The sequence below is a fragment of the Odontesthes bonariensis genome, chromosome 18 (assembly GCF_027942865.1).
Source record: "Odontesthes bonariensis isolate fOdoBon6 chromosome 18, fOdoBon6.hap1, whole genome shotgun sequence".
Classification (NCBI taxonomy): Eukaryota; Metazoa; Chordata; class Actinopteri; order Atheriniformes; family Atherinopsidae; genus Odontesthes; species Odontesthes bonariensis.
Genome location: NC_134523.1, coordinates 14,838,611 through 14,865,216, shown reverse-complemented (window position 1 = coordinate 14,865,216; position 26,606 = coordinate 14,838,611). Strand labels below are relative to the sequence as shown.

General features: G+C 39.7%; 1 protein-coding gene across 3 annotated transcripts in view; it reads left to right on the top strand.

The window, feature by feature from the left end:
- Positions 1-3,018: 3,018 nt before the first annotated feature.
- The window catches only part of LOC142367128 (CUB and sushi domain-containing protein 3-like), a 373,180-nt gene continuing 349,592 nt past the window's right edge, over positions 3,019-26,606 (top strand). For all 3 annotated transcript variants that reach the window (XM_075449071.1, XM_075449070.1, XM_075449069.1), the window contains exons 1-2: positions 3,019-3,162; positions 3,258-4,165. In XM_075449071.1, the coding sequence (XP_075305186.1) occupies positions 3,922-4,165 (244 nt within the window). In that variant the 5' untranslated portion in view covers positions 3,019-3,162; positions 3,258-3,921. The remainder of the gene's footprint in view (positions 3,163-3,257; positions 4,166-26,606) is intronic.

The window sequence follows — 26,606 nt, the reverse complement described above, 5'->3', positions numbered from 1 at the left end:
CAAACAGAAGATTTGTGGCACAGGTGAAGTTGGGTAGATGTGTTTAGACAGTACACGGAGTTTGCATGAGCACTCCCAGAGACTTGAGTTTGTGCAGTGAATATCTAGATGATGCCCGAGTGATTAACACTGGGTCTGTGATGGAATGAGACCAAAAGAGGAAGATTGAGAGTTAAGTGTGCCTGTAGATGGCAGAAGAGTGCTTTGAGGGAGCATGAGCAGGTTTCACAAACGCACGTTATTTTCAGACAACACTTATGTAGACACATTTATATAGATTAAACTTATTAGGATAATCCTCTGCCATGCACAAATTCCCTAAATTGATTTTCAGAAAATGCATACATTGCTCCCACTACCATTCAGCACACATACAAAAGCTGCAGACCACACTGAAGCTGCACTCAGAGTGAGGATGAATGATCAGGAAATCAGAAGCACTATTGATGTTATACTTTTATAACTGAATGGGGAAACTGACCAATAACATGAATGCTTTCAATATGACATTTGCATAATCCTCTAGGGACTGCTTTGTGATGAGACTTATTGTGAGACCCTGACATTTCATGTTTTTCTCAAAAGAAATATTGAATACGGGGATTTTTGTACTTCAGGGAATTCAGTTGTTTTATGATGTCTGGTAAAGTGTTTGTTTTTTGTCATGACACAATATAGTTGCTAATCCAGTTAAGTGTTTTTTTGAGGACTCCACTGCACAGTTGGTTGTGCTCATGTGAGAGCTTGAAATTAAATAGGTGTCAGGGAGTCCAGTAATAGTTGATTTTCAGATTAAGATTAACAACCAAAGAAGAAATGCCTAAATCTTCTGTCAAAGATACAGAAAAATCGCACATAACTGCATATTTTAGATGGAGTTTCGAGGTTTGAAATGCACTTTAGCCCTGTCATGTGTCATCAGTGATGTATGAATGTCTTTGTATTTCAAAGAGCAGTGTAGCTTCCTTTTAATTCTCAGTCATGTTGTCACAATCAAGAAATGTGAATAAAATGCACCCTTGCTGTGAAAAGCTGCATTGGATTTTCCAAATAACTACACCGACTGCTCGCTCAGACAGCTCCAGGATCAAGGGCTAAACATCATCACAAGTCTAACCACGACCCATTCGTAACCTTGGGGGGGAAACCACATGCCATACAGCAGAAAACGGATGGTCAGATATCGACTGTGATATCATTGCCTCTTCTAAATGGTTAATAAAAAATGGATTGGTGTGAAAAATACATAGCCATTGAGCACATTCATTAATTAAAATCTACTTGGACTGACCCAGTCTGAAACCTTTATCAGATTTCTCTATCAACTACTTGTTGAAGATGTATTACATTTGAATACAGGTTATTTTTCTTTCCTGTCTTTTTTTTTTTTTGATGGGATGGGGATGTTTTTATAATAGAAACTCCCATTAAACTTTTCATGCCTCGAAACTGTCAGCTGGAAAACTGGCTGACGCAGCATGCTTGAGTGTTATGATGTGAGGCTGTATGCTCCCAGGATATTTAGGAAAATCTGCAGTTGTCAACTTCCTTAGTTTTGTTGAGACTTACAGTGATCAGAGTACGACAAGACTGTTACGTACACTTGTTCAGAGGAACTTGGTCCTGTGATGGACTTGCGACATGTCCAGGGTGAACCCCTCCTCTTGCCTGACAGCAGATACGTTTTAAGATAAATGTATTTTGTAAGTATACAATGCTAATGAACTTCACGTTGGTTGCAGAAAGCAATATTCATGTTATTTAAATAATTTCTTATGTCTAAACACAGAAGAACATGGGATTGCATGGTAAATAACAAGCGCATTCTTTATGATTTGGAACCAATTGGTGCTAAAATTGGGCAGTGCTCTCTGACCAGGTTGTGAGGAATGGCTGCCCATTCAGTCAGTGCTGTCAGGAGCTGGCTTTTCCTTTTGGAAGGGTTTGAATACATTTCAACACGTCTGATAAGCAAACCTGATTTCATCATTGTTGTTCATCTAGTTGCTCTATCGTGGAAAGATTGACATTCATTCCACTGGCTTCTACTTTAGCCAGCCTCAAACAGACCAATGCCTCTGTTCCTCTGGTTTGGTCAGCTGACTTGAAGGTTACACATGTTCGAATAGACTAAATATTCAATTTATCAGGTTTTTACTTCAAGGGACAATTCAAAACTTTATTGGTATTGAACATTCAAACATTAACATCACTTGAATTAATTGTGAATCTATATGTCTTGAATTTATTCCATTTTAATTTGATGTAAAAGATGGGTGATGTGTTTTTTAGAATCTGTTAGTGTAATAGGAATGATTGGTCTTTGTTCAAATGTTACTGCATGTATGGCCTGCATTTATTTATGGATTGTATATATTGCTTTTGTCAAATAATAACAGAAATGATAAAATTGCTTCTAAACATATATCAAAAGACTCAGGACTTTAATGGTGTCACTTCACTGAAGCAATAGATAAACTCCTGTCTGTTTCTGCCATTTGTCACAAAACCCCAAACTCTTCCCTCTTGTATTGATTTTATTGCAGAAGACAAATGAAGCAACGAGTGATGAGTAGCAAAGTCATTGATGGTTGGTGCTTGTGGCTAAAAAGTCAGTACGCAGTTAATCTACAAGAGTCTCCTTGCGTGACTTCAGATATTATTTTCATGTAGCTCATTTTCTGCGCAATTGTCTTTTTCTTCTTCGTACTGCTGTAGTTTTATACAATAACTTTGACAAGCATCCTTTAGTGCCAGTGGACACCAACGCTTTCTTACCTTTTCGCACAGCTTCACAGGTAAAGAGGATTGCCTACAGTATCTTTGGTGGCTTGATAAACCATCAACCACCCAAACAGCAGTCTATCTTTTAAAAAGTCAATTTTACATGATCGTTTCCGACGAAGAGCACGTGAACAGCAGCGGGAGCTCACAGAACGAGGAGTTCATGAAGGCAGCATCTCTGTACCGGCGGGCAGAGGGAAGAGACGCACCAACCTGCTTCACCCGGAGAGAAGAGTGGACCGAGCATCGGGAAGGATGCGTGCATCCTCTGGTTTCTGACAAGAAAAGGAATTTTTAATATATCTGACTTGCTGGACCTCCGAGGAGAACTACAGGACTGTCTCGGCGTAACGAGCAAGCTCTGGTTTGCCTTGTTAGGTGAGGGTATGGAAAGGAGTGACAGTTGATGTTTATTTGAAAAGAAGTCAGACGAATGAGAGATTGATGAAAATAACGAATTTCCTTTCTTTCAGGGGTAAAGATGCAAAAATTCCCTCGCAGTTTGTGACAAGTGGGAAGGGGGGGAAGAGGAGGAAAAGAAGGTTTCACCGACGCATGAGTCAAGAGACGAGGGAGGAGAGGAGGATTATCCGGACAGGAAAGAAATACAGAAACAGAGATCCCTGTGACCCAGAGATACCAGTGTGAAAAGAGTCGGGAGAAGAGCTAAAGGGATTTTTTTGTGGATGGGAGTGGAGACGCACACTAAAACGGCACAGGGGGATGAGGAACGGAAAAAGCCAAAGCCTATTTAGAAAGAAGGATTTCATCAGCATGAAGATGGGATGCAGCTGAGGGAGGAGTGGATTTGAGGATCTTCTTCCTTTTCTATTACTTTTTTTTTGCGATGGAACTGAACAGAATAGAGATATAGCGACGACAAGCATCGCCAGCAGAGAGACAACCTGTGCGCCCGTCCCTTTTGCCTCCTCTGCGTCTTTGCTTTCCACTGGATGTTGACAAAATTCATTTTTCGGAATTGAAGGATTTATCTAGTCCATGCTAGAAGGAGGAGGCAAGGAAAACGCACGCGCCCCCCCCCCCCCTATCCCCCTACCTCCCCCTTCTTTCGTTTTCTCCCCCCCTCTCCCTCTCCCTCTCCCTCTCTCTCCCTCCGTTTTCTGGATGTGAAGCAGCATGCGGCCCGGTGAGAGCTTAGAGGGCTCGCGCTCGGCTCGCGGAAGATGTATTGATGCTAATGATATTACTAATAGCGGCACGGAACGCTGTCTGGCGCACCTCTCGTCGAGGAGGATGAAGAGGGTGACGACGAAGAGAAGGATGAGAGGGATGAACGTGAGGTTGACGGACGGAGGGATGACGGTGATGCGCTGTTTTCTGTGGAGTCTTGTTATGTACTCGCTCTCTTGGCGCGCGCAAGGTAAGGAGATGCGACCCCCCCCCCCAACACACACACACACACACACACACACACACACACACACACACACACACATGCATGAGTGTAATCATGCAGTGACATAAATGTCCTCCCTCACAGGCACACAATCACGGTTTGGGCGAGACTTTTTTTTTCACTGCAGTCATGAGAAAGATGCTCCTTCTTCTTCTGCGTGTGTTCTGTGTGTGACGGTGTCTGCGTGCGTGTGAGGATGTCTCCGAGGTGTCGGTGCATGTGTGTGAGTGAGAATGGAGCTTCCTGCGCGGGTGGATGTGTGTGTTGTGATGTGTTGCGGTGGAAAGCAGAGAAACAGAAATGTCCTTACAGGGATTAAGGAAAAAAAGACTGAGGGGAAGAAGTGGCAACAGCCTCTTTCCCGACTTCCTCTTTTTCTCCTCTCTTCAGTTTGCTCTCTGTCTTTCTCTCTTCCTCCCTCCCCATCCTTCTCTTCAATACAGCCATTGAGCTGGTAGCCAATAAATATTCTTGCGGTAGCTCTTGGGCTGTGGCAGCGAACGTGAGTTGCTTATACCAAAGTGTGTGCGGGAGTGCGTTTGCCTGTGATTTTGTGTGGATGTGTGAACGTGAGTTGTTTATAGTGATGAGGCCCAAGCCTTACACAGCATTTTATTCCTAAATCTCTACCTCGATGACCATTTATTCTTATTTATCGTATTTCATTCTAAAGATCTTAAACAATGTTGATATCTCCCACCTTTTCAGTCTCACACACTTTCTGTCCTTGTCCTCCCTTTTTCTCCCCTGGCTCTCTCCTTTATCTTTTACTCCCCCCCATCTTTCCTCACTTGAGTGAAATAAAATGCTGAAATGTTCAGTTTTAACATATATTTTCTTTGTACTCCTTTCCATTTTCATTTTCTCTATCTTATCCACTTCACAAATCCATGTTCTCACCCTCAATTCGTCACATAGTGACACTTGCTTGGTGAGGAGCCCTTGGGTGTCACACATCAAAGCACTGGATGCCCCTCGAGCGTGATTTTTTTTCAATGTGCGGTGTTTAGTGATCTATATCTGTATCTTTCCAAGTGAGAACTTAAGAGGTCAAACAAAGACCATGTTCTGAGGTTGGAGGTAAATTTCCACTCCAGAAACCTGAGTTTGGATTCTGAAGTATAAATGCCCATTCGTGCTTAAAAAAACAAAACAAAACAAACAAACAAACAAAAAAAAATGTTGAGTTTAGTAAAATAATGAAATGCACCCTTTTACAATTTAAAACACGACTGCACAAATGAAAAAAATAAAAAAAATGTTGCTTCATCGTTGGATTAGAACAGTGATGTGTTCCATGAGTGACATGACTTGCAGACCAATTACAGTCTTACAGTAGACATTCAAGGTAACGACCTTTGCCTTAAAAACTTCCATCACGTTGTGAAACCAAATGTCAATAATGCGATGAATTGGAAGTTAAAGCAGGTTATGAACACACATTCGAGTAAGAATACATACAACCATGTCAAGACATGCAGTGGTGTGTCTGGTGAGGCCGTTGCGATGTGAAAACTATGCATAGAATTAAGAGAGAGGATGGAGAAAGTGGAGGTAAGAGTAGAAACAAATGACACTGACAAAGAGTTGAGTGAAAGAAGGGTTGAGAAATTGCAGAATAGAAAGAGCTGGAACAGGTTTAGAGCTTCAACAGAACTAGGTTTATAACCAAACTTGTCAGACAATGTAGCTTAAGATTTGGAAAGCAGAAAAAGGTGAGACAAAGATGAAAATTGAACAAGAAAGCAAATAAAACTGGAGGCTATTGAGAACCATTTGTCATTGTAAAGTCTGCATGATCCTCCAGTGTAAGGAAATCGTATGTAGGCTGACTGAGCCAGAATACTATGGATTTCTAAAGTGATCAAAAGAAATCGACACTGGGAAGGGCAAACTGAAACACATGGCTGCGGATGGTAACAGAATGGAGCATTGTAAATAAAAAAAAAACAGCAGGAAAGTAGCCTGTTTGTAGCCTGTTTCAAAAGGTTATTTTATTGTTCACTTTGACCAACAGATGGGAAATTGCGATTGGTGGGATGTCCACCAAACAAAGGCAAGAAAAGTGTGATTTCCTCAGGCAAAAAAGGTCTCATTCTAAACCCTCAGGAGCATAGATTCTGGCACTGATCTCCCTGCGGCTGTCAAAGCAGTGGGATACTTCAGAGTATCATCATACTTTTCATTGATTTTTATTTAAAAATTTCTACACAGTAGTTTAGTTCAATGCTATTTTTACTAAACTATCAGGTTATATAAAACATCAAAAGTGGCAGAAAGTAAAAACTCAATAGAGGCCAAAAAAAAAAAAAAAAAAGAATAGACGTTGTTGTGGAAATTTTAGTAAGGCACAGAGTCAGTTATTTTCTGAGGAGATAAGATGCTTTTAATAATATCTTGCAAGAGAGAACAACACAGAACAGAGTTCAGAGTTGCTCTAACTCTTAGGCGAAAACAAGTCAGTTAATTTACAGGTTAATACGTAGTCACTCCTTTGATATGTTCAAGACTTTGTTATCTATCTTTCCTCCCTTTCTACAGCCAAGGCGCCTCTGTATCGTGCCATCTTCCCTGTCAAACCCCTTAAAGTTGTTAAATCATAAGAGCACAATACCCTCATTGAAAGAGGGAGAAAAGAGAAAAACAAGTGTCTTAAATGAGTTATTACCGGGTGATACAGAGTAACACTCATACAATGTATATAGGAATTAATTTTTCCCTTACAACGTCTAAATAAGCATCTACTTGATGCATGCTGACATTTTAGGTACCGAGGTTTTAAAAAGAAGCTGAAAATTAAAACCAGAGACCAGCCAAATGCTTCTCTATTTTGGCTGTGGCTGGTAAATTAGTCTGCTCTCCCGGCCATTGGCAGGTAACCAATCATTGTATGGACCTGCAGTGGTATTCTAAAAAGCAATCTGGATGGTAAAGTAATGAACAAGGTGGTAATGGATCCTTATCGGGCTGTAGCCAGTTGACAAAATGTTAATTTCTCAACTTAGTTGAACATATTTGACTAAAATACCCAGTACCATTTAATAAGTAATTGTGCCTTTGTCATGATTTTTGGTTTTAGTTAAGTGTGTGTTCCTCAAAGTCTTTATTCTGTGAAACAAAAGGGTCATTTTTGAAGAGAGATGATGAAATGTTCCAACACTTGACCTTTCTCACCTTCCTATTTGAAATGTTAGGCTTTTTATGAAAATGTTCCCCTTGATGTTAAATATTTTTGTACTTGAGGAGAAGTTTTTCTTCTCCCGCCCCCTCTTCCTCACCCCCCTCTCCCTTCCACTCTCTGTTCAGCTTAACTCTACCTCTCCTCTCTGTCCCCCGCTCTTCTACTTTTTTTTTCTCTGCTCAGCATTTCTTTGACACCCCCCCCCCCCTCCCCTCCCCTCATTTCATCTGTCAGATTTGTCTTGTGGCTCCAGAGGCTTAATTTACTCACCAAACATGCCAAATGATACATGTGCACATACTCAGAAGAAGAAAAACCCACACACATTTTTCATTTTTCACCACCTTTCAGATCTAAATGTATTCTGAGCTACATTTAGCGTGTCATACTTGAAATGAGAGCAGCCTCCAGCCTCTCAACCTGCACTTTTGCAGCAAATTTGTATGTGTACACTTTCTCAACACCATCTTTAAGATATAACCTCATCACAGACTTTAACTACCTTTGTATGGATCTCAGCGGCGCTTAATCAAAGGACTAACACTGATCAATCATGTAGCACTAATTATCAATTAGACAGCCAGGTAATCTACCTCTGCTCATCAGTGGGATGAGGGATTGTCACTCCTGCTGCTGAAGGCTAGTCTCCACCATGTGCCATTCAATTAACCCAGATGGATAAAAATAGCTAATTTAATTTATATCGACGAGCCATGGAAATGCAATTCTTTGTTCTTGCAACATAGCTAAATTGAAATTTATCAGTCACCCCCTGGTAGAGTCTAGTAATTTAATGCTAGTCATCAGTGTTAAATTGCACAAGCTGTGAGGGGCAGTGAAATGGCCCTTTAACCTCTTTTCATAACGACCACTGAATATCAGAGATTGATTGGGGCGGTCAGCAAGCCTGATGCTGATTATAAGTCACTGATTGATGTTGTCCATTAATTTGCCACTACTAATCATTTATCTGTGTTAAGTTACTGGTCTAGCATTTTGGTCATCACTCTCTGTTGTCAGTTATCCATTGATATTCTAGGTAGAGTTGAGGCTGTGCATTGTTGGCGAGCTTTGAGGCAACTTTTTGTCTCTCTCCCTCGCACTCATCCATTTGGACTATTAGCACAGTGTGTACTCTCTGAGCCTGGCGAGCACTCTCGCACTGAGCATTAGCACGGCACAGGCTCTCTAACACACATTTAATCCCTTGGCTTATGGCTGGTTTCTCTGGGAGGAAGATGTGTCTGTCGCAGAGTCAGCCTCTTGATCATATAAATACTTTGACTCAAAGAAAGACAGGAAGAGGGAGAGAGAGTAGGGCAGATGAGACTGAGGAAGTCAAACAGCCATGGTGGTGAGGGGTTTGGGTGGAAACATAACACTAGTCAGTTAACGGTTTGCTTTGATATTGCTAGCCTCTCACATCTGTCACATTTTTTCATTCTTTTGTCTTTACTTTTATTACTTTTCTGTCTTTATTCCTCTTTCTCTCCACCCATTTCTCTTGACAACTAGTAACAACCTCACAATGTTTATACAGTTAAGTGAAAATAAGCCTCATTAATTCCTATACATATAGATATGAAACTGACCATGACATCAAACTCTTATAATTATTGTGTGTAGTGTGTCATTAACCATATACAGTACAGTGCAGAAGTCCTGAGCCACCACTCATTTCTTTATATATTATGAGGAAAATGGGAAATAGATGCAATGATTTATTAAAGCATCTGCAAACATAAAAAGACATTCCGTGCAACAGGTAAAAACAGAGGACGAGCTTTAAAATTTAATGACCACCTTGATATGAATACTTTTATGTGTAAACAAAGCCTGAACCCTCTTCAACAAGCCGTAAAGCAGTCTTCAGGAATGGTTCTGCCAGATTTGTTGGCTGCCTTTTGTTCCGTTCTCTGTCAAGATGATCCCACATTGCTTCCGTGATATTAAGGTTCAGGCTCTAGGGATGATTCATTCCTCCATGAGACCTGATGTCACTGATTTTCAGTCCAGTTGTTGTGTAATTTGGCATATACTTCTCTAGGAATGGCTTCTTGACAGCCACCTTTCCACGGGGACCATTTCTGATGAGGCTTCAGGGAACCTGCTTCTCTCAGGTCCCGTGTCAGATCTTTGCTATTCCTTAAGAACATCATTTCCAGAAACTCCTCATCTGCCATAGATAGTTTCTTTTTTAGACCAGGCACTTCTTTCCTTCTTTGCTACCTATTCTTATGTCTCTTCAAGACAACACGTGCTGACTTTGTGGCTGTTTGCGCTTTTGAAAACACCTTGTCCAGTAAAAAATGATATTTTGTGCCTATAAAATATATTTTCTTTCGTAAGTACAGAAATGGGAACAAATTACATATCTGGTTCATCCCTTAAGTTAAATGCTTATTTTATGTTTTAATGAATACGTGAGTTTGTATGTGTTTGTGTGTGTGTATGTGTTTCTATTTATGTGGTAACGAACATAAATTAGTCTCCTGGACAGGTAAGAGAATTACTATAAAAGCTTTGTCAGACCGTCAGAAAGCCTGGAGAACTTTTGCTCAAGACCACTTTAAATTACTTTAAGAAAGTCTGGCTCATTGAAAGCAAAGACATAAAGAAAACTAAGGTCCATTTTTCAATTTTTAATGTAAAATAGGAAGTAGTTTCATTTCCTTTGTAACTATGCTTTGGTTATACGGATCAGAGATTGAGTTTAAATCAAAGACTAAACAACAATAACACTGAACATTTTGCAGATATCTTCAAGATAAAAAAAATAAAAACATCCCAGTTGTGCTTTTTATAAACGTACATTAAAATTAAAATGTGGATTTATTTTCATCATATGACAGCTGTGCATCACTAGGCTGGATCAGATATAAAGAAATCAATTTCTAACTGAAGTATGGACTTTTATCTTTAATTGAGAGTTTAACTGTTTAGCGATTGCAGCTGTATTTATTTTATTAATTTATTAATTGTTTTTAACCGTGCATAATCACTCCAGGTGCAAAAATAGTTGAAAAACCTACATAAATGTATGTATAAGGGTTACTTTCTTACTCGGATGTAAATCCTTTGCACTCAGTGGCTGCATGGACATCACCAGATGCTGTATCCCTGGAGATTCTTTGCCAGGGCTTTGCTTGAGCCGACTTCAGTTGCTGCTTGTGTGTGGGTCTTAACTCCTAGCAATTTTGACTTCAGTCATCTAAAAACACAGTCAACTGGGCTGAGGTATCATGACTGATGGCAGTATTTCTGTACCTTGAGAAGCTCTTAGATTGTTTTTGCAACATGTTTCAGGGGACTTTCCATCTGTACGGTCCATTCCCCTGCTTTTGTCTGCAGTTATGTTGTCAGTAAATGCTAATGACATAGTTCAATTGACAACCACATGATTCATAGTATAACATTGCCTCTATCCTGACAGATATTTTGTATTTGGAATAACAAACCTTTCTTTACACTAGATACCTCTATTGCAGATTCTATGGCGAGCATATTGAGAATTCCCATAAACGGCCACCAATTATTTGTAGACTTTATAATCTCATTAATTTGTCATAAAACAACCAATAAACAGGCCACACCTGCAAGTCCATGAAATTGCCAGTCAGTCAGGTGACCAATTATCCTTGTTACTACGAAAATGGAGGATTGTGTAAGAGATGGCAGTAATTGCCAAATGGAGCCGACTCTGGGCTCAAAATGTGTTGCGGGCAATGTATGAATATTTTCATCATGTTTAGGGGAACTCAAGTCAAGTCAAGTATTTATGAAGCTTGTGTTTTGTTGTACTTATTTGTGTTTGGCCAGGTATTTTTCTCTCTCTTCTCCCACCCTCCTCCTTCCTTCCTTAATATCCAATTCTTTTTCCCTACCACCCCCTGGTGCTGGCTTCCAGATATGATGACTTTGTAATCGCCACCTTTCCTTCATCTCACGTCTGCCATCTCTCCTCCGCCATCTCCTTTCTTTTTCTTTTCTTTTGTCCATACGTCTTGCCTATACTCCTCCCCTCCCTCCCCATTTCTACAGTGTATTTGTCATAAGTGTCAGTTCTCTGAAAACGACTTCTCTTTGGGTACGGTTCATCTTCCATGTGGGCTTTTTCTCATAACAAGGAATACATTAAATTCCTACACAGATTGCTATAAATTGCTATATTGCCACATTTTTCAATTATCTTTATTATCTTTTTTTTTTTTTAGAAATGTCAGATTGGACATAATGAACTGTATCTACTATCAACAGGTATGTTCAATTTGAAAGAAGAGTTAATTTGGCCAAGCACTTTGTAATAAGGAGACTGTACTTAAGATAGCTATTACAGCTGTTCAAGGACCCTGTGGAACTATCAGATAAAGATGAATATTAATAGGATATATATATATATATATACACACAAATGTGTGTGTGGTTAGTATAGTTATATTCCAACTATGTGTTAACAGAATGGTGTGATGACTGAAAGGAGTTCAATCATAATTAATCACAATTGAAAAGAATAACATGGGGGCTATCTGCATTACAAAAACTGAAAAATTATTATATGAAAAAAACATTATATGATAAATTCTAATAAATCTTTAATTAATGTCTTTATTAAGTGGGTTATGTGTGTTTCTCTGAAATGAGGTTATCTGAATGCATTGCCGAAAGCATTTTAAATATAAAGAAGGTTCTGCTTATAGGCCTATCAAATTGGAAAAAAATCACCTGAGTTCCCAGCATAATCAATAGGGGACGTTTGCGAAATATGAGATTTCTGCAGAATCCTGGAAAAACCTGCATGCCTCTGTGACATCATGCACACGGGCACACACATGGACTTACACGCTCACACAGACGCACAATCTGTCAGAGCTCTGTTGCCTCTTCATTATTTCAGAGATGATTAGAAGTAGACATGACGTGAGCATGTTGAGTAGAGTGTACCCACAAACACACGCAGGCTTATAAATATACAAAAATATGCTGGGCACACCAAGATAGCATGTGTTACCCTGAGGGTGTGACTTCAAACACACACAAACACTCAAGTCCACACACACACATGCACAGGGACAGGAGATGAGCATGTGCACATATGCAGACTCTGTGATGCATTAACAGAAAGACAGATAAGAAATTAACAAAGACAGACAGACTCGTAACCAGCTGGAACTCACTGTTGGTGTTTGTGTGTGAGATGGGAACCAAAACCTGATTACACACTGTCTTATGGGAGCTGCCTATAAACTTGGGTACTGCAATTTTGTCCCCACAAGGGATTTTTGAGGGTTAAGTCCTGATTTTGGGGTCATCGTTAGATTTGGGTTATTCTTAGGTTTAGGGTTAGGAGTTTAGCTGTGATGGTTATGGGAATGCACTGTGTCAAAGAAGAGTTCCCATGAGCATATAAACCAAACGAGTGTGTGTGTCTGTCTATGCAAAGAAATGTGCATTACTGCCAGTATAGAAGGGAGGTATTGCATTAAAATTTAAAGGCTCTTGGTGCAAAATAAGGAAAAGTACATATAAGAGGGGAATAGATTGGTAGAAACAAACAACCAAGTTGGTCAAAGGTTCACTCCCTGGTGACAGGGCAGTCTGTCCCTATCAAGCTGTCCTTGAGGAATATACTAATGCCCTGAATGACTGTCTGCTACTCTGTGGGAAGAATACATGTGGTAGATCGTGTTAAATTCCTCCAAGACCAGCACCAAAACAGAGTGGGACTGAGAGGACACAAATAACTTATCTTCTTTAATTCACTGTTTAACACAAAAAGCTCCACAGGCCAAATCATGTCAGTGCAAACAAAAACAAACAGATTTGTTTTCAGTCCTGTCACTGAGCCTTTGATTTATACCTGTTTTAGTAATTTTGGCTGCCGGCTTCCCCTCTTCATTCCCTGCTTACTCATCCCACTTATAAAAAAGAGGATTGATTTAGCACCTCTTATTCCTCAGTATTTTTAATCATATCCTCAACTTAAATAGGCTAATGATAAATGTGAGATCTTAATGAATGATTGCATTTCAGTGCAGATAGTTGTAGGTAACAGTCTTTAAATGATGTGTCAGATAATATGCATATATTTTATCATTCATTATATTATGAATATGATACAAGGCTTTAATTAACCGCAATACTAATGATGGACAATTTCCATGAAAAATATTAATAGCATGCTTTTTTATTTGATGATTTTAATTAAATGTGTTATTAACTTCTTTTTTTTTTGGTTTAAATTAATCATCACACCATTCAAAAAGCTCTTAGACATAGTGAAACAAGTTAAAGAAAGTCGTTTTTTATATTTTCCGCTCCTTTGCCCAGAGAGTTCTAACTATAGTTTTAATTAGATTCATAGGCTATCCCTAAAGTCAGCCGTGGTGTTATGTCTATCAGATCATCATGGAACTTGAGCTCATCATTTCAGCCGGGGCTAGCTACACCTGATCACTTACAATGTTACACAGACACATATCCTCAAAAAAGAGAAATAGGTCAGCCGAAGTAGAAAAAAAGAAAAGGAAAAATTTTGCCAGTTCATTTATGTTATACGGAAGCAGGCGAGTATTGCCTTTATTTCACCTCTCTCCAAAAAAACAGAGGAAAATCTGTTTTAAAATGCCCTTTCTACTTATTTGTTACTGCCATATAAATGAAGCTGATGGCATCCATAAAACATGCGGCCAATTTTGAAAAGTACAAACGCTGAACATAATTTGTGTTGGTGTAGCTTTAAGAAACATGACAATAGATCCTAGAACCTGAAGGGACAGATCAAAAATGGCTTTTTAAAAATCTCTTCACTAATTATTCTCAAGTTTATTGAGAGATAGTAAAACACATGCTGCAATCTCTCAAGTTCTCAACTTTCTAACAGTTCTAATTAAATAATACAAGAACTTTTTACAAATCCTTTTCATAAAAGAAGATCTAGATTGGTTTGCAAAACATGATCAATTTTAGTCTGTTATAAAAATGACACAACTGGGCACATGTGGGAGCTAGAAGACAGAGAGAGGAAATGACTAAGCAGCAGCAGGTGTTTTTGTATGTTAGTGTGTGTTTAGACCTGGTGTCTGGTGACAGTAAGGTCCACGATCCCCCTAACCTATAGAATAATGCCATCAGCACACATCACATACATCATGCAGTCTAAACACTCACAATTTCACTAGCTTGTCAGCTCGTGCTGCTACGATTATGAGGGTATTTTATTGTATTTACTGGGCTATTACACAATTCTGGCCCCTGTTTTTAAAAGCTCGAACAACTGCATCACACAACATGTCTTTACAAGCAAGCGTTTGGATTATTATCATTATTGTAATCATTAAGTTGTGTTTGTATGCATGAGCACCCTCACCTTCCCCTGTTGTCTTATTGGAGTAGCAAAGCTCGGCAGGTAATGCATTTCTTCCTTAGTAATGATATATTTCCTGTCTCAGTCTTGCGCCTTGGGAGCCTTTTTGTACTGTTGTTCAGTCTGTCTATGTGTGTGCGAATCTTTTCTCGTGCACAGGATGCCCCTCTATTTTCTGTGTGCATGCGCGTGTGTGTACTTGTCAGATTTATTCCCACAGAAGACTCATTTCCCCAGCAGGCCCTGTCAGGCTGTTTCTGGGCGCACTCAGTTCACAGCTGGAGGCAACTGCTGTCACCTGCTTACCTAACATCACTCCTCTCCTTGCTTCTTTTGTCCTCTCCTCTCTTTCTTCAGTTTTTATTACTTACCCTCATGTCCGTGGCAACACAAATGATTTATTAATCCCCCACACTATATTGGGATTACTTTGGTGATAGCTTAATTAAAAAAAAAAATGGAGGTGAATGGAAATGTATAAATTCCTTAATAGTTGACAAAGGAATTACTCCAAAGAGACTGCTAGGCCAAAAACGATTGCGCTGGAAATGTAAAGGTTTTATTTTTATAGCAGGATTCAAGACAAATCTTCCCTAAAACTGCTGTTTTCAAAAGCTGTCCTGCTTCAGCTGCCTCCATCGTGCCCAATAAAAGGTGGATGCCTCTGCAGGCCACACTAGGGTGGTAACTGAAAGAGCTATGGTTGCCACAAACATCATTTTGTGTACACAGTGCTGTGCAAACGTCTTGAGCAACCCCTCATGTCTTCATGTAGTGCTCGGAAAATAGAAAACAATTGCTGCAATTTATTGAAACCTGCACAAACATAAATGGAATCAAAATATATGAGGTAAAAACAGCACGTTTCTAACAAGCGTAAAAATGGTCAATAATTGATATGAACACCTTTATTCTTCAACAGAGCCTGGACCCCGTCAGACAAACTTTTTTGCAATTTCCTTAAGTAGTCCTCAGGAATAGTTCTCCAGGCTTCTTGAGGGACATTTCAAAGCTTTTCTTTGGATGTTGGCTACCTTTTGTTTCATCCTCTATCAAGATGATCCCACACTGCTTCAGTAATGTTGAGGCTCAGGTTCTGGGGAGGATTCACACTCCACAAGACCTCCATCCATCCATCCATTATCTATACCGCTGAATCCGTCGATCGGGTCGCGGGCGGGCTGGAGCCTATCCCAGCAGTCAATGGGCGAGAGGCGGGGTACACCCTGGACAGGCCGCCAGTCCATCGCAGCTCCACAAGACCTGTCGCCACTGAATTTCAGTTCACATCTTGTGTATTTTGGCTTCTTTACAGCCACCCTGCCATGGACACCTTTTTCTGATGAGGCTTCAGTGAACAGCAGACGGATCAACTGAGGGTCCAGATGCTTCTCCCAGGTCCTTTGTCAGGTCTTTGTCTGCTGTAGATGGGTTTTCAGGCCTGACACTTTTTTTGCTCTCCACCTTTTTTTTTGTTAAGGCTCCTCAGGCTCCATGCTGAGAAATATTCAACTAAGAGCACTTTGGGAATCACCTTGCTGATGAAAAAAAAAAACAAAAAAAACGTCATATTTTATCTTTTCCATTTTTCATAGATGCAACTAAAGAAATATGAACAGAATCTGTCTCTAATTCGCCTAAAAATACGGTTTAAAAACAAGTTCACGAAGTTGTCTTCTGTGTGTAAGGAAACACTGTTTCCCCTTTGAGGAGCGTTAGGCGTCAAAACAAAAACAAAAAAACTTCATATGGAAACAAGTGCAAAGAAAGAGGGACCTTGGAAGAACCTTCAGAAAGCTGGGTGGAAGATTACAAAAAAGTCCGTCTGTATCCTTGAAAGTAATAATAATATAAAAAAAAAAAGATGAGGGATGGCTCAAGACTTTTGCTCACTTGTGTGTAAAACACATAACATCTAATCTCTGTAAATGAGCAATCAAAATGCCAAAACACCTTTAAAATGAAAGAGAAACAAGTATAGCAAATGTTTGCCAATATATAATCTGGTATTATTTATGATTGCATGTGGTATTTGTGCAAAAGTTGCACGTCTTATTGTTGTTTTGGCATATGGTACATATTAGAAGAGATAATGTACTGCATTTGTCTAACTTGCAGAAGAAAAGCTCAGCAGGGCGTCACAGTGGCCAACGTTAAACGTTTTGATCTCTGGCCCTGGCCGTCTGTTTCTCTAACACCCTGACCCTGTCCTGCTCCCTTTATTTCTGACTGTCTCCCTTCCTCTCTCACTCAGGGTCACTGGGTCAGACAGAGAGCAGATGCTAAACTGCATGACTACAACCGTACAGTGTACTCCCATTCTGTCATCTCCCCATGTTATATGTATTTGTCCTTCTGAAGCAATTTCTCACCTTTGTAACTTAGTGTTTGACCAGTGTAGACTTCCCGATGCCTGGTTCTGATTAGTCAAAGGGCAGAACGGCTAGTGGCAGTGATTTTCTTTCTCTTTTAAAATAAAAAAAATATGTATTTTCTTATTTTCATCTATTGCAAAAATGAGATTTTAAAAGTAATTAAGGCAACAAATGAGAACAACCAGCATTTCTTATTAAAATTATGAGGTCCCAGAATAAAACATGGAGTTTGTTTGGGGGGGATAAACACATTAGAAAGCTTTTGTGGATGGTAACATGACCTTTTCTCATCGCTTCAAGTAAATCTTCATTTATTTTCTGTCATCGGCTGTATGTGTATTTCAGATGTACTTCACCATGAGTCTTTATGTGAGTTGCTTCTTGTGTTTTTCTGCGTTCCTACGCCTCACTGCCTATCTACTTGTTGGCTGTATAGCTTTATGGATGACAGTGCTAACTGCAGGACCATGTTTACATGTCAGAAATGTTTTCACATATACCATTTTTGTTGTTGTTTATTTTTTTCAAGTGAAATATCCACAAGTACTGGCAGCAGTATTATTAATCTTGTAATTATAGTTGTACTCACAGCACTTGGAGAAGATTATGGTCTGCTTTTAAACATATATATATGTACATACATACATATATTTTAGACGGAACCCCCTAATTTACATGGAAACTTCCAATTTTTCTATTTTGAACCTATGTACATGTTGTATGCTAGATATCAAGCTGGGAATACTTTTTGTGCATCTGTTGTATGCTCAGCCTCCATTCAAATGTCTTCCTGTCATCTCGGTTCGAATTCTTGAATTTTAAGCTTCATTCTTTTGCCTTTAATGAAAGTTAACAAGAAGTTACAACTCGTAGGGCTGTAGATAAGTGCTTCCCTGACTTGAAAGATACAACAAGCACTTGAATCCTAATTTCGTTGCAAGTAGAAAACCATATACATTTCTTTTGGTTGAGGCATCGCTTCCGTCAATCCAATTTTCCTTAAAGTGGGTAGTTTCACATGACCAGTTATCTGGGGAGAGGGGGGCATAAAAACATATGAGAAAGTGTAAACACATTTGGAGAAATTGCTTCAGAGAAGAAAAAATTCTAAACCATTAAAAAAAAAGAAAAAGACCAATGCCACAAGGATAATATTGTATCATAGAAACTCTCAACGTTTCCAAGTGATGTCTTCACCTTGTCCCTGCAGTCTGCTGGATGTAAGTTGGTGTGCATCTTCTGACAAACAAAGGAGGCAAAAGCCTGTTCTAAGGACTAGTCAACATCCAAATGCCTGGTAGAGGATGAGCTGAAATGAGTTTCTGAGATCAAAAGAAACGGCACGATAAAAGGATAAAAGGGATTGAAAGATAAAAGGAATCGAGTTACCGGATCAGACTCGGGCCTTTTATAGAGCAAAAATCAACAGAATTAAAATCCATCCATCCACAAGGAGCAGTGGACTCCACACATGTCATGAAGGTCACTGTGTTCAAAAGATGCTGCTCTAGACTTCACACAACTGATCAGGTTCAGTTTCCACACAAACCTTTTTCTGGCACTCCACAGACGTCATCAAAGCCCGAGTCCACAAAGGATCTCCTGCTCGCTTTTGCTGTCTGAGGTAGAAAGTTTGTGCTGCGCCATTTGCTTTTTTATTTTTTGTGTTCTCTTTTATTTTATTTACTTTGAATTTGAGGGGGAAAATAATAATAAAATAGAAGATGGGGAAATGATAATGGGATGCAAACAAAACATTGCTTGGCTCAGAGATTTCCCTTATCTATTTAAAAAATAAGGTTTATTGTTTATGAGCCTACCTTGCAAAGAATTTTATCTAACGTAAACGGTCGGGAATGAGATCTTTCCCCAAGTGGAGGAGTTCAAGTATCTCGGGGTCTTGTTCACGAGTGAGGGACGAATGGAGCAGGAGATTGATAGACGGATCGGTGCGGCGTCTGCAGTGATGCGGGCTCTGCACCGGCCCGTCGTGGTGAAGAAGGAGCTGAGCCAGAAAGCGAAGCTCTCGATTTACCGGTCAATCTATGTTCCTATCCTCACCTATGGTCACGAGCTGTGGGTAGTGACCGAAAGAATGAGATCGCGAATACAAGCGGCCGAAATGAGTTTCCTCCGCAGGGTGTCTGGGCTCTCCCTTAGAGATAGGGTGAGAAGCTCGGTCATCCGGGAGGGGCTCGGAGTAGAACCGCTGCTCCTCCGCATCGAGAGGAGTCAGATCAGGTGGCTCGGGCATCTGGTTAGGATGCCTCCTGGTGAGGTGTTCCGGGCCCGTCCCACTGGGAGGAGGCCCCAGGACACGTTGGAGAGACTATGTCTCTCGGCTGGCCAGGGAACGCCTCGGGGTCCCCCCAGAAGAGCTGGAGGAAGTGGCTGGGGACAGGGACGTCTGGGTTTCTCTGCTCAAGCTGCTGCCCCCGCGACCTGACCCCCGGAGAAGCAGAAGATGATGGATGGATGGATGGTAAACGGTAACTTGCAGTTATTTTACAGAGAATTTATGGTAACTTACTTTTTATTTTTGTTTATTGCTATATTTTGGATTGCAGTGTATGATAAAACTATCTCATTTTAGAGTTTTATGCTTTTGCTAGTTTAATGAAATCAGCCAATTCTATTTGTATTTTGAGGCTGTCAAGCGTTTGGAACTATCAGAAGCTTTTAACTGCAATTGATACATGTTTAAATGAAAATAAAAAATAGAAATAGAAATATATTATTACAATACCAAATAAATGCATTTTGACTGAGGCTTCAGAAAAAGGAAACACTTGGGCTCATCTTTGTTGTCTAAATGTTCCCACTGTCCCAGAAAGGGAAATAGAAGCCTTGTTAATTCAAAGTTACTTCATTGTCACTCTCTCCATCACTGTAGTTGGTCTAAACAGTAAAAGCAAGTTAGGCGCTTGGCTGCGCACCAAGCCTCAATGAAGGCACACAACTACAATTAGGAGCACCATTACTGGAAAGCTTACACTACTTAAGACAAGGAGATAACTGGAATAGCTTTGCTGATTTGTTGGAGGTTGACCGTTTGTTTTGAAAACTGGTTTCTGCTTCCTGATTTGCATGCTGGTTGGCAAAAGAAAAATGCTGTGGGTAAATGTCCACCTTCAGGTGACATAGAATGTGGATAGTAAATCTTATTAAAGTGCAGCGAACCACAGGGGACGGTCATTTGGACTGTGGACAGATTTTTGGGTCAGTGGTGCAAAGGCTTATGGGACTGCTGATGTTTCAGTTCTGGTCATTAATTTAGGAGTGTTTTGACCGGTGAAGACAGCTGTTTTGATTATAAAATGTGCTGCAAAGTTATCAGTGTCAGTATGGCCGAGGACAGTGTTTTTAATTGGGTTATTAATGTGCTACCATGACACAGGTTCTGCTGAGTGACTCTTGTCAATGTTCAATAATACATTTTATATGTGGATTTTAGTATAGTATAGTATTCTTAGGCTTTTTAAGGGTGTCATAGCATGCCCTTTTTAACAATTTGACATAATTTTCTGAGGGCTTTTTGAGATGTATCAGACAGGTTTTGGTTAAAATACCCATTGGTTGAAGCACAGTGCATCTTGTCTTTGCCCTATTTTGAGCCCTTATTTTCAATACTTTGTTTTTGGAGTAGAATCTCAGCAGGAGTTCAAGCCCGCCCTTTTTTTGGGAGATCGATAGTTGCTCATCCCATTATCAGTGGAACAAGCCAGAGATAATGTAATATTAACACACCAAAAGTGGTACACAGAGTCCAGTGCAGCAATGAGTGAGGAAAGGATCAGTATTGGGTTCAATTCAGTTTTATTTATATAGCGCCAAATTACATTACGGTCAAGGCACTTCAATGATACAGTCCAATGATACAGTCCAATTCAAGCCAATTGGAGTTCAATTAATTGTAATCATAATCCAGACAAATCCAATTAATCAAATTCAGCATTAGTCCAATTCATACATACAGAGACAATTCAAAAACAATTTCCTAAGAAACTAACAGGTTGCACCGAAACTTCTCTTTGGTCCAATCTCCCGTCCTGAGCGTGCCTGAGGTGACTGTGGAGAGAAACGACTCCCTTTTAACAGGAAGAAACCTCTGGCAGAACCAGACTCAGGAAGGGTGGCCATCCGCCTCGACCAGCTGGGGTTTGAGAGGACAGAAAAGAGGGGACAACAAACACTGTAACACCATTCAAAGGATACCTGATGAAACAGGGAAACACAGTTTAATGACCACAATAATGTCACCTGTACATGATATAATTTGAGAAATTAATCAGGGGAAAAAAGAGAGCAAAGTGAGGAAAGGTGCGACATAAGAGGCCCCCCAGCAGTTTAACTCATAGCAGCTTAATTATGGGACATTTCAGGGTTACCTGAGCCATCCCTAACTATAAGCTTTATCAAAAAGGAAAGTTTTAAGGCTAATCTTGAAGTTAGAGAGGGTTACTGCTTCCCGGACAAATACTGGCAGCTGGTTCCACAGAGAGGGGCCTGATAACCGAAGGCTATGCCTCTACTCTTAGAAACTCTGGGAACCACAAGTAAAGCTGAAGTTTGGGAGTGAAGTGCTCTATTAGGAAAATGTCTTACAATGAGATCTTTAAGATATGATGGAGCTCGGTCACCTGCTTCATCGGTCCAGTAGGGTGGATTCGAGTGGGTGGGGCTCAGAAGTCTAAGCTTAGCAGAGGAGGAGAGAACTTAACGAGTGATGTACCTTTGAAATGAAACTCAGACCGGCTTGTGAAATGATGATGATTTTAAAAATGACCCGTTTTGAAGCCACTTCAGCCCTAATTTGAGAACGTCTGAAAAAGTGCAAAATGTTTAGGACACACTGAATTTAAGCTAACCTAAAGCAGAAATACGTGTTTTACCTTGCGACTGCTTGAAAGATTTGTACAATGCAGTGCAGTTTTTAGAAAAAAACCTCCTGTTCATACATTTGAAAAGATAAATACTTCTTTGAAATTGAAATGCTAATGATTGCGCACAATTTTCGCTTTCTCTGAATGGGGCGCAGCACATTTACACATGTTGATACATTGATACACAATTGATACACGTGTTGTTGTCGCGCATTTAAATCTGTATGAAAATGAAACAAAAGCATAGTCAAGACACAGAAATACATGAAATGCACATGTCACAAGAACCTGGAATAAATGCTATCTGTCTCAATGTAAGGTCTGATTCTACATGAAGGAACTGCCAAAGAAAAAATGAACTGACGTTATACATATGACACATATGATATGTCTTACATACATTAAATAATTTTGTGCCAAAAAAACAAAGCATTTATTAGCTGGTGGAGTTTTTATGCACTAAACTTGAACAAAAACAAATCTGAGCTAAACAGACAGACCAAATGAATGGGGTGTGAATAAGCCATTTGTACATGAGGACTATTACAGCACATGTCACCAGGGCCATTGGCGACAACATTGTCAGCAACGATGCTGATAATAGAATAATGTAACTTCATATTTGGTGTTTGAACAGCAGGCAAACTCAGCCTTGGAGATGGCATCATGAAACACTTGTCTTTTTATCCTGCAGGCTGTAGCACCAGTGAGAACAAGCTGTCATGTTTGGTATAGAGTTTTTCTTCTTTCTTTATTTTTATTCGCTGCTGGAAATATTGTGTTGCTGATGATGTGCAACCATACAACCTAATGCACCATGATGAGTGTCAAGTGAGCATGAACTCACTATCGCTGCTTGAACTGTAGACTTCTGAGAATCCGTTGGCAAACATGACATTTTCCTTATCATACCGGGTATTTGCAGAGCGTAGAAAGGTAAGATTTAATTCAATGTCTTTTGAAACCAAACTCATTTAGGCTTGTGACTGACATACCTACAGAACATGAGGTGCAGGTACGAGCGTCTATCCATCCAACATACTGCAGTTGTCAAGTTACATCTGCAAGCTTATAATGAAGGCTCTGTTATGATATACTGAGCAGAAAACAACGTGTCTTACCTGCACGTGCGCTTACAAACAGATGGTATCATTACAGGCCTCTAACGATAATCAAGGAAAGTCAGTCGCTCTCGCCTTTATTCCATCAGAGTGACACAAAAAGCTCAACGATCGCATCGCTCTCTGTGTGGGTATGTCTTCAGTGAATGTTTCCTTTTCAGGCGAGATCTTTTTCTAAGTGAAATCTTTCTGCCGTAAACCTTAAGAATCGAAAAAGTCCCCTTGGGATGGAACCTATATAAGAACTAATCTCTCACCAAAAAATGTCTGTGTGAAAGTCGGAGGCAAAAAGCTACACAATCCTGAGGAGCCCCACCTGCAAAGACGAAAAGTCCCAATGAAGAAATAAAAGCTTTAGATTGATATAAATCAGAATGACAGAAGTGGAGCATGCAAAAGTTTGGGCAGCGCTGGTAAAAATGATTAACTTATCTCCTGAAATTTTAAAGTTAGATAAGAAACTGCTTACAGTAACAGCAGTGGTCAGTTTAATTGGAAGAGGACCAAGAAAACTCATTGAGACTGAGTGTTGTCATAGTTACTCAAAACAATTAGAGCCACTCTTTGACTGCTAAAGAACTTTAAGATTCCGCAGACTCTGGAGTGGTAGGGTATTATTCTGCAGATGACCTGCACAAATATGACCTTCATAGAACAAAGAACACCTCTCAAACTCAGGCGTGGATCGATCATGTCTGACCATGTGAGGCAGTCAGAGTCACAGGGAACAACTCGGTGGCAGAGGTAAGAATAACTTCATTTACATATCAATAACCTGTTGAAACGTCACACACTGTGTTTGTAGGACAAGAATAAACTGAATAGAAAATGGCTGAGTTTCACATAATTAGAAGGCTTTTGCAGGGAGAATAAACGAAAAGCCTCCAAAAAGAGTGGGAAGACTCAACGCTGTGTCAACATGAACTTATTAACGTTTGTAAATCAAGTTATTTTTAACTCACAAAGCTATTCGATATGTAGAAATGCTTTGAATGAGACAGCAGATGAAATTAATAATAAGCAGCAATACAGTCCATTTGCTGTTCAAAGAATGCAATCTCAGGAAGGATTCAGTGTGAATAATGTATTCTGTGAGCCTGTTGATGGCGGTTGTTGTTTTCACTCTCATTTGGTCTTGATTGCAGTAAATTGACCCCTGATGTTGCTCTCTGCGCCCTTGGAGGAAAGAGATATGAATAGGATCACGGGGGAAAGTAGGTGGGGAAGGTTCTAAGAACTGATGTAACTATGGTGGGAACAGTGAGACGCTGAAATTATAATTGCGCCTCCTCCTCCAACTCAGCATGCTTTCAGGAACCTGCCCAGATCACATTTGCTACACACTCAGGCAGAGACACTCAGACACTTGTACACGCACATAGAAGGTGGCAGGCAGTCAGCCTTGAAGTGTGAATTCGCCTCCACACACAGACCTCCTACCACAGTGATATGGCTTTTCAGATTTTGGGAATTGCCAGTGTTTCCTACGCAAACCGACTCCAAATTCTCACTGGGAAGTAGTATTCAGTACATTTGTAACATTATTTCAGATGGAATTATTTTTCATTCATGCAATAATACACCTGTTGCACTTAAATTTATTTAAGCTAACATACACAAATCACCAACAGTGAAGTCGTGTACTTAAACTGAAACTTTCAACTGTAATTGAAAAGTGTCATCAATCAAATGTGGCTGCATACTGAAACCAGATGGAGATGAGGCATGCAGCTCTTGCACTTTAAGAAACTAAAAACATTTGGTTTTGAATATAAAGATTTAACAGAGGCTGAAAATGAGGAGTGAAAGGTTCTAATGATGATTATGTAACTGCTGACACACATACTGTATACTCAAACTCCTTTTGTTCAGAAGATCCTTTCACTGATACCAAAATTTAATCATTGTGTCTTTATGTTTCATAAAAAAACATCGTGCTTAATCTCAACTTGATAACATAAAGAATTATGCAAGTGTGAAAGGCGTGTCTTACTTCGTCTGCATGCCACATAGACACAGGTGTAGGTAATGTACATTATGCTACATACAGATGATACAGATTCACCTTTAAGTTATAAATGGCTGAAATATAAAGTTGTGACTATTGTCTCCTCAAATATGGTACGTCCTAAATATTCAGTACTGATTTTCTGGAATAGTTAAGTGTGTGTCGGATTGTGAATTTAATTGTGTGTTTGTTAATGTGTGTGCTGGTCTATGTGTGTGTCAGTCAGGTGGTTTATCTTGGCTTTAGGAGAGAGGCAGCAAATTTACCTGTAATTACCAATCTGAACAGCCCTGACATTTCACCAGGACTCCCTCAGGTGTGTCCACGAGCCTGTGTCTGTGTGTGCACGTGTGTTTGAATGTGTGGTGGAGGCCTTTTGTCTTCTGGCACTGAAACAGCTGGGTGCTCCTCGCTCATTAGCGAGAAACCTTGTAATTACTGTTAACTGGCCCACTATGTCTGACAGAGAGAGAGGCAAGAGATGGAAAGACAGAAACACTCAGGCAAAAATTCTTCAATATCAGCTTACTTAAAGAGATGTCAGATGGCAGTGAAAAAATACAAAAATTACCCCCAGTAATGTGACCATTTAAACCTGAACAATGAGTCCTTCAAAGATCTATGCAAAACATCCTCAGATTAATTTGGATATGTCACTGCTATTTCTCTCAAAAATACTTCATTTATAAAACTTGGAGCTTAAATTTTTCTGCTCAAAAAATTCATCATAACATTGCACTCATGAAATTGCTGTGGCTTGGAGTACATTATTGATACCTAATGCTACAGAATCCGACGCAACGAGACACAAGTTACACAGTCAGATCGCCTTTGAAAGTTGTTGGCGCAGAACAGAAATCCATCATCACCTTTGCTTTTTCCTCCAAATAAATTTGGTGAACCTGTGGTAAAGTTTCGAGGAAAGATTTTGTAATTGTTTTTCCTAATGGAGCAACATTCTCCCGGCTTCCTGCAGGAAGTCAAGAAATAGTCGAGCATAAAACCCATCGTAAAACCATCAAAGCCTTTTCAGACATGGGATACATGATGATGGAATCGGCTGTCTGTTGAAGTGGCAGAACTCTATCATTAGACATAGGCAACTTTTACATTGATACATGAGAGTATTCATGGTTATTGTTGGCAATAAAACGTAACCTTAGCTAACCTGCAGGATTTTTTCTTACTGTTATTTAGTTAACAAATAAGTATGGACAAAGACAATATGATGAAGATTTTTTTTGTTGGCTTCATAGCAATCAGTTATATGGAAAGGAATGAATATCTAAGAGAAACTTTTTAGTAATTTAGTATATTCAAATATAGTTTTGTATTGAAATACGTCACAAACACAGGTCGGCTACTGTTTTGTACATATGGGACAGAGCCAGACTAACAGTTTCCAAGCTAACCTGCTACTGGTGGCTTAGTATTAAACTTACAGACATGAAATTGATATATATATTTTTTATAT